The sequence below is a fragment of the Solanum dulcamara genome, chromosome 2 (assembly GCF_947179165.1).
Source record: "Solanum dulcamara chromosome 2, daSolDulc1.2, whole genome shotgun sequence".
Classification (NCBI taxonomy): domain Eukaryota; kingdom Viridiplantae; phylum Streptophyta; class Magnoliopsida; order Solanales; family Solanaceae; genus Solanum; species Solanum dulcamara.
Genome location: NC_077238.1, coordinates 6,496,259 through 6,505,510, shown reverse-complemented (window position 1 = coordinate 6,505,510; position 9,252 = coordinate 6,496,259). Strand labels below are relative to the sequence as shown.

General features: G+C 32.1%; 1 protein-coding gene across 1 annotated transcript; it reads left to right on the top strand.

Annotated features, from left to right (window-relative positions):
• The first annotated feature begins 2,878 nt into the window (after positions 1-2,878).
• On the top strand, positions 2,879-8,873 carry LOC129874800 (uncharacterized). The gene is made up of 11 exons (XM_055950163.1): positions 2,879-2,899; positions 4,590-4,908; positions 5,044-5,127; positions 5,214-5,323; positions 5,429-5,561; positions 5,728-5,863; positions 5,971-6,133; positions 6,395-6,523; positions 6,621-6,815; positions 7,430-7,552; positions 8,189-8,873. Exons 2-11 carry the CDS (start codon positions 4,662-4,664, stop codon positions 8,294-8,296), a joined length of 1,428 nt encoding a protein of 475 aa, XP_055806138.1. The 5' UTR covers positions 2,879-2,899; positions 4,590-4,661; the 3' UTR covers positions 8,297-8,873.
• The last annotated feature ends 379 nt before the right edge of the window (positions 8,874-9,252 follow it).

Sequence of the window (9,252 nt, the reverse complement as noted above, 5' to 3'; positions counted from 1 at the left end):
TTTTAACCATTGTTAGGGCAAGAATTCGAACTTTAAATAAAAGATAGAGAGATCCTAGCGACCCTAAATCATATCATGAAACTAAACACGGTTGCTTATTTATTTTTGCAAGAATTGACTTTGAATTTGATTATTGAGTAATCTTTGAGGTACACATATTGTAAAAAAATTCCCTAAACAATATTTTTTTTTGGATATAATTTTTTGATATCTGAAATTTAATGACTTGACTTTCGGATTTCGCTGAATAGGTCCAACCGTTCTAAAAGCAAGAGCTCGAGCTTTTGTTTAAGAGTATAGAGAGATCCCAAAAATCGAATTGTAGCCAATACACCTAGACCATATCACGAAACTAAAAATATTCACTTATATATGAATGCTATTTATCGATCGTTAGAATCAATATTATTTTATGTTGTTGTTATGACTTGTTGAGTGGGAATGATTTTGATAAAGCTTGAATTTCCTTCACCTAATTCTTCAAAATACTCAATGAGGTGGAAGGCAATTTCTTGAAATAAAACAAATAATTTCTTCCTAATTTGGTAGGTTTGAGTTGAGGAAAAAAAACAATTTCACTAAAGTTAGGACCCTTTTGTCCATTGCAACTAAGACAGGGGCTCTACCACTAAAATCATAAAAGATATTGTGGTTTTAATTTGTCACAAAACCTATAGTCCTTCTAATCATTAATTTCAAAAGTTGGTGTTTTTGCCTAAATCCCACCTACTAAAGAATGTTAATTGCATTTTAATCAACAAAAGTTGGAAGCAATTCCAAATTCTTGCATTCCCCCCCCCCCCCCCCCCCTTAATTTCAATGGTATCTTTACCAAATAAAGCAATCATTTTATTGGTTTGTGGGGTTTGCACTTTGCACTATGGTGCCTCATCAAGTGACACACAAGAATAGATTAGATTAAAAAAAATATGATAGGAATAATTTAAGAAAAAGTTATTTAATGAAATATTTGCAAAAAGAATCTACGAAGTGTTTGAATAGTGAAGTTTTGCCTTTTTATCAATGTAATTGGATATTTTAGCTAATAACTTAGGCTACAAAGGAATATTATTTTCAAGACTACAATAAATTTGTTAGCTGTTGGATGATGAAGAATAGATGCTATACATCTTCTTTTTTTATTTCAAATTTATGTGATAATATTTAATAAGATATAAAATTTAAGAAGAAAACACTTTTCATGTATGTCTCCTCCTCTATGCTCATGTGAGTCTCACGTGTCTTTTTCTCTGCTTGCTTCTTACTCTCTTTAATGATTAACAACGCATTATCAAAAAATATTGTTAGCTAGAAGTTTAAAGTTAAATTATTTATAAATATTAAAACATGTTTGCCATCAAAAGTCATTTTCAAAAAGCATTTTTGAAAAAAACACTTTTTTTTGGCAATTACATGCTATTATATACATATATATATGTGTGCACACACACTTGTATATTATCATGGTAAGCACAATTCTATTCCAACACAATACATATTAATTGTCTTACAAGTTACAACTCACAATGCTGCATTAGTCATTCAACCATTTTCTAATAAAAATATAAAATCCTAATAAGAAACATGAATTAAGGAAGGAAGGTTGATTCTTTGATTCCCAAAAAAATTAAAAACAACAACAACATGATTTTAGACCAAATCTTGAATTAAAAATGATAAGAAATGATTAAACATTGTAATTTTTTTTTTAAAAAAAGATATTTTGGATAGTCAGTTATTAGTTGACTTTTGATTAATTGGCTTTGACAAAAGTTTGTGTTTGTGTTATTTTTTACTACCTTATAGTCTTGGTTTGTGCATAGTTGGTTCAAATGAATTTGAATTGGAATCATGATTTTAGAGAAATTTTTTTTCCAAAAGAGTTGGTTGAATATTTTGACAACTTAAAATAACAAGGCTTCATTTTCATATAAGGATGCATGTTATATGTTTGTTTAGGACTTACCAAAAATATCACAATCATCAATCAAAACAAATATTTATTGCTTAGTCAAATTCTCAAGCTATGACTTTTATTTTCTCTATAACACTCCTTTCTTCTTGAAATATTCTATCAGTTCATTTTTAGTTATCATTTTTTTTGTTTTTTCATCCGATATCCGAAGTTCATATTAGAGCTTCAATTAAATTTAAATCGCATATTATAGGGCCCATTTGGGGGTGGCGCTGCCAACAAGATTTACTTATCCATTTTGAACTATGCATATTTTAGAAAAATAAGAATAATATAAGTATTTTACCACAATATCTATATATAGTTTTACGTCTTAAAAAATAATTTGGAAAATAAGTAATCAATGTTGACAATAAAATAAAAAATAATAATAAATTTTTTGATATGTTAAAAGTGAAAATTTATTTTTTAAATAATGGATAAGCAAAAGTGAACGGAGAGAGTACCTTGTCATGTTTAATTTGTCGAGAATCAAATCAAATTAACTTTGACAAATATTTTTCCAACCATATTAATACGAGAGAACTGTAGCTTCTAACTTTTTTTTACGTAGTTTTTAAATGTCTATGTAATTATAAAATATTAAATTAATTGAAAATATAATAATGATGTGGTACCGTATAACTTTGACATGCCAGATGTACATATAATCATGAGTTAGAATGCATATTTGTGAAATTAGATATCATTGTAAAAGTAGATCAGAACAAAAAAAAATCAATATCCTTTTTAAAGGAGACAACAAATAAAATAATTAGAGTTTCATCCATTTTTGTGTATTATGTGGGACCCCTTTACCTTATTTTTTTTTTGGTGGGAGTGGTGGTGGTGGTGGGGGCATAGTAGTTAGCTATATATGAAGTACAAATGAGAACATAAATAAAATGAACTTTAATTTGGAATTAGCAAGTGAACATTGGAAGAGTAAGTCCCTTCATTTCTCTCTTGATCACTTTCTTCTTACAATCTTATAATTAGTTCTCTTTAATTCCTTTGATTTTTGTGGACTTCTCTTTACAAGTAAATATAATTCATGCACCAATAACAGTCGTGTTGGGATTGATAAGATATCCCTTCATATTCGGGTCTTGAATTCGAGCTTAGAATATGAGAAATATCTTGTTACAAAGCATTTTTCTTTTAAATGGCCTTTTTCTTTTAAATAGGCCTTACACGGCGTGAATACTCCACATTTTTTTGATATCAATGCACAATATCAATATTTTTCCATCTTTGGTTTCATTTTTATTGTTGTTGTTCATTTTTTTTCTATTCTACTTTGATTATAATATTTTATTTTATTTTAAATTGAGGATTTATCGGAAACAACTTAAGGATAGGACTAAGGTCTTTTTGTGTACATTTTAGCCTTCTCAAACCTCAATTATACGAGATATTATGTTGTTGACTTTTCATTTGCTTTTTGATATTGATTGGTTTTTATGATTATGCAAGTGTCCAGCTTGTTTATTTCTTCTTATATACTTTGTTCTTATATGAAGACAACTTTTTTTAATTCTAGTTGACCTACAGCTATGTTTTCTTCGATGCATGCCAAAAAATATTGCTTTATTTCCAAAATATGACATTTCAAGAAATTTCCATTTTTACTTAATTTTTTGTACTATATCTCTCTCTTTCTCTGAATATAAAGATATTATTTTTATTTGTCCATGAATTACAAATTGGATTGTCATTATCTCTTAAATGATTTAGGTAATCTCTTTTGTCATTGTTATTTTATACTATCATTCTGGTGTCTGATTGAGACCCTTTTAGCCATTACAACAAACTATTTAATAGTAGTAACATTTTTGTTTTATAAAGGACTTCTGCTGACTTCTTTATTTATCTTGTTATTTGATTGTCGTTATTTTTCTTTTTATCCTATGTTGATTACACTTCTTTTCAATCGAAGGTTTATCGGAAGGTCTGCCTACGTCTTACCCCCCACTCCCTACTTGTGGATTTACACTGAGTATGTTATTGTTGTTTTGCTGACTTCTTGTTTTACTGTTTCAATCTTGAGATGTTTCCTTATTTTCTTGATTTGGAGGTTATCAAAATCTCCTCTTTTTTAAAAAAAAATTCTGTTGGAAAATGAAGGTTGTATGTATGATTAAAATCCTACTTGGAACTATAACATAGTCTTTATCTGATCCTCCCAAAGATCATCTCAATCACCAAATTTGATTGCCAAAATATTTTTATCTGATTCAAAATGTTGGATTTTCCCCCATCTGTCCAAGTCTCGGGAATAGAGTTATATGGTACCTGTGCTGGTGGGAGGTAGCAGGTATCCCGTGGAATTAGTCGAGGGGAACGCAAGCTGGCCTGGATACCATGGTTATAGAAAAATATTTTTTTTCATCTTCCTAACAATCAACATCCAAATATTGCCTTGTATGTGTATTGGTTATTTGTCACTCTCCTTCATACATGGTCATTTAAGCCTTTTGTTCTCTTTAGGAATGCTTTGAGAAGTTGATTTTGCCATCTTTTTTGGCATGTAAAGTAATGAATGATTGGTACTTTACACCTTTTTTGATTCATGTTTGTTTTGCTCATATCTAAAGTGTCTTTATTGGTGTTTTTGAATGCTATATTCTTGCAGTTTTCGGTTGACATATGCAAAAGAAGGAAGGGAGTATTTTCTTGGAGTTTTTGAACTTATTAGTCTTGAGATATGGGTGGATGTGTGTCGAATCCTTCTAAGAAGATAAAGTTAAAAACAAAGTACATTCCCAAGACTCGTAGGTTTCGAAGAAAGGCACCATCTTCTGTTTCTGTTGCACCGATTGAGCAACTTACTGGTGCAGGAGAGTATGCAAGAGACGTTGATGTTTGTGAGTTTGTCACAATAGACTACGAGAGCAGGGCGTCAAGTCCAGCATTTCATCATTCCCAAAACTATCATCAAGTTGATGTAACCGGTATGGATACTTCTAATAGGCCTTAAAAGTTAGTAGCCATTTAATTTGGTTATAGGAGTTAAATGCTAAGGAAAGTTTAGTATTTTAAATGGTTTTAAAAGTGTTTAATTTCCGAAGATTTTTTTTAATTTACAGGATTAAGCCAAGAGGAAGCATGGTTTGATTCTTGTAGTGTCTTTGATTCTGATTCAGACGAAGACTTCACTAGTGTTCTTGGAGGTAATCGACAAGTCCTAATCCAAATGCCAACAGTTATTAACCAAAAGAAGATGTTTTTGAATTTTTCTTTGTACTTTTGCTTTCAGAAATTTGTCCTTCACTCGTTGTTGCTGCTGGGAGCGCATTAGATCATCAAAGTCAAATCGAAAGCAACTCAAACTTTTATGATACCATCAACTACAATGATATATCATGTGTAAGTGACCCTAGAATTATGGAGGGCCAAGATGAAATGTTTTGCTTAATGTCTTTGGTAAGGTTTACAAGTCAATGATTCGTTGATTCTCGATGTTTGATTCAGGTGGATGGAAATTTTACTAAGAGGACCAACGTTGTGGAGGATCCAAGTTTGACATCTCAAAGAAGGAAGTTATCAGTTGTAACACTTGCTGTTAGTAAGATACTACATGATGGAGACACGACGACTGAGTTTTGTAAGTGTCACTGCAAATACTAATGCATAGTCTGCGCATTCTTTCAAAATGTAATGTTTCTGAAAATTAACATTGTGCTGAATTAAAACTTAATATTCATCTGGATATTTAAGATTTGTATACTTTCAAAATATAAAGGACCTTATGAAGAAATCAAAAAATCCAGGTCCTTCAAGAAGATTATTGTATCATCCAAGAGCAGGATTTCTTATTCCACATTCCAATGATGTGAAGCAGACTCAAGGATGTTGGAGTCCGGTTTCACCTTCCGTATTTAAGCTTCGTGGCGTGAATTACTTCAGGCATGTTACTATGGTTACATTATTTATTGGTCTTATCTACATTGTGTACAATGCTTGTTTTGCTCTGCATTCAAGCTTATAAGACTTTTATATTTCTCAAAATGCAGAGATAAGAGGAAATTTCCTGCCACAAATTGTTGCCCTTATGTACCTATTGGTGTTGATTTATTTGTTTGTCCGCGGAAGATATCTCACATTGCGCGGCATCTTGAGCTTCCCTTTGTAGAGCCACATGAAAAAGTTCCATCATTGCTCGTCGTCAATATACAGGTCCTTATACATAAAACTTGGCATTTGTGATGGTTTCTTGACAGCGTGAAACATTTATTCTGTTGGTTGGGATTAAGTGCATGAACTACGGCTCCATTATTGATTTCATTATTATTGTTTTTAGACCGAGATAGGCTTAAATTGAGCGACATAAACAGTGAGGATTCATGTAGGCGACCCAACTTGCGTAGGACTCAGGGTAGTTGTTTTTTTTTTGTTTGGAAAAATGATTCGTTAACATTGCGGATTTTGTTATTGCAGCTGCCTAGTTACCCTACTTCGATGTTCCTTGGGGACAACGACGGGGAGGGAATGAGCCTTGTACTGTATTTCAAAGTATCAGAAAATTTCGAAAAAGATGTTTCTCCACAATTTCGAGACAGTATAAAGGTAATAGACCTGTTCTTCCTATTTTCATTTTCTTGAATACTACTTTCTGTCATCTGGATTACATGAATTGATCTGTTTCTACTCGTTCTTATTTCAGAGATTTGTAAAGGATGAAACGGAAACCGTAAAGGGTTTTGCAAAGGAATCAACAGTTCCTTTTAGAGAAAGACTCAAAATTATGGTTGGTCTAGCCAATCCTGAAGACCTTCATCTAAATCCCGCGGAGAAAAAGCTTTTACACGCTTATAATGAAAAACCAGTGCTTTCGCGTCCTCAACATGCTTTCTACGAGGTAATTGTTTCACATTCTAGAATCATTTCTTCGCTGGGATCTCATAGATGATTGTTTCCAAATCACTTCTTGAATATTGGCTTATAATCTCATTAGTATCTTCGAGATTTTTATTGCTCCTTGATTGTTTTATCTTAGTTTTCGAGAGTGCTTGGCACATCTATGCTTCTCGGGATTTGCAAAAATATTTGCTGCATCCATGTCGGATCCTAATTAATGAACTACTTTTGGAGGATCCAACATGTACACAATGACTTTTTTTGAAGAATTCGAGCAATATAGGTGTACTGATACATCTTGCATATAGTGAAATGTCAGTTGACAGTAGCTTGTTTAAGAATTAAAGTGAGCATTACTCCCTCTGTTCCCAAAATACTTGTCATGTTTCACTTTTCGAGAGTCAAGAGAGAGACCCAAGTCCTAGTAGCCCTGCCAAATGGTGATTCTGGGACTACATGAACTCTGACCAACATTTTAAAATAATTGATTTTCGAGAATCAAAACATGACAACTAATTTGAGAAGAAGGGAGTTTACTTTAAAATTCTCATAATACTAATTACCTGAAATATTTGAAACATTTTTTTTCGAATCTTACGGATGATTTTTGTGCAGGGAGACAACTACTTCGAAATAGACTTGGATGTTCATCGATTCAGCTACATTTCCAGGAAAGGATTTGATGCATTCCGAGAACGGTTGAAACATGGAATTCTTGATCTTGGATTAACAATTCAGGTATAGTTATCATAAGTTTTGACTATTTTTCCTGCCCTCCTATTAAAGATCATAATCTATTTTTCCTGCCCTCCTATTAAAGATCATAATTTTCATTCTCTATACTGCAAACTTTTTGGTAACCTTTATTAGCAAATTACCTACCGGATAGGAGGAAGAGGAACTTTGAATTTTTAACATATTTGAAAAATTCCTTATGATCTCAATTTTACCTTGTTTCATGGCATCTCCCCGCTTCCCCTTTCCTCCAAACAAAAACAAGGAGTTAATGGTCAAAAACTCACTTGACTTATCACTTTTCGCAAGTTTCACATCTCAACTATCAGTTGGTCCTTTTGTCCTACCTAAACTATCACTATCAATTTACTAAAACATACCTCGAAGCTGATTAGGTAACTATCAGTTGTTCGTTTTTTCTATCTGAACTATCATCATCTACTTAGCTAGATGTATTTTAATACATAGATGGTTATAGTTCAGGTAAGAAAAGAGAACAACTGATAGTTGAAGTGTGAAACTCGCAAAAAAAGTGATAGTTTACCTGTGTTTTTGGCCATTAATTCAAAAAAAAAAAGTGCATCATTTTTGTACCTTGATTTTGTTCTTGATCTGAGATATATTTGGATTATAATGCAGGCACAGAAACAAGAGGAGCTGCCAGAGAGAGTTTTGTGCTGTGTTCAATTAAACAAAATTGATTTTGTAAATTGTGGCCAGATACCTCAACTTATAACTCCTGTATGATGATAATTGAAATGATTTGAGGGCTGGACCAATAGTTGTAAATATTTTTGCACTAAAGAAAAGAGACTATGAATTCTAAAATGTAACAATTACATCATTTTTTTTTTGGTATCAAGAATGGCACAATGTCAAAAAAGTTTAGAACTTCTTAAATGAAAATCAGACAAGAAGTGGATTTTTTTAAAAAAAATTTCAATCACCCAGATTAAAATTTGGGTCGTACTTGTATTCAGCAAAAAGGGGCAAAGGGGACTGTGCTGAACCTCAAATACAACATTGTCAAGCCAAAAAAAGTGGTGATATAATATCATCGAAATACTAGAAAGCACAAAAGTTACAATTTTCTGGCTCAACAACTATGTACAGATTAACTAGTTAGTGTAGAAGTTTGCCTTATTAGCTTTTGTTCTAATGCTGGGCATTTGCCTCTTGTTGAGTTGAACCAGTCCCTTAGCTTGTCTTGGAAGCTGGCTGAAGGAGTGGAACATGATATTTTGCGAAGATTCGGAAGCCAATTTTGCAAGAAAGTCTAACCACTTGGTTTCCCTTTCTGTAGCAATGACTCACACCATGAAGATATTTCAAGTTGAAAAATTTATTTATAATTTATTTCAATTTCAAGTTAGTGGAGCCTCAATTGTTCTCCATATTGACAAAAAGTGGAGGTTGAATTTGCTTCAAAATATAATAGGCCACATCAGCTTTGAAGGAAAGTCCCCTCTTGGTTATCTCAAATGATCCTCGATAGAAATAATGTTCATTGACCACTTTTCAATCCCATCTTTGGAAAATAACATGTCATGAAATTTCAAGTCATCCAAACAAACTTTTAGTTTCCTGTTAAGCAAACCAAACAACTAGATGACCTTAGAATCAGCTAGTTAAAATCTAGACGAAAAAATTGATTTTAAAAAAACAAACAACAACAACAACAACAACAACGAACCCAGTGTGAT

Excerpts from the sequence above, each read along its gene's own strand:
- LOC129874800 (XM_055950163.1), top strand. The coding sequence starts at position 4,662 with ATGGGTGGATGTGTGTCGAATCCTTCTAAGAAGATAAAGTTAAAAACA. Across the intron at positions 5,324-5,428 it reads ACTACAATGATATATCATGT|GTGGATGGAAATTTTACTAA; the intron begins GTAAGTGACCCT and ends TGTTTGATTCAG. Across the intron at positions 6,816-7,429 it reads CTCAACATGCTTTCTACGAG|GGAGACAACTACTTCGAAAT; the intron begins GTAATTGTTTCA and ends ATTTTTGTGCAG.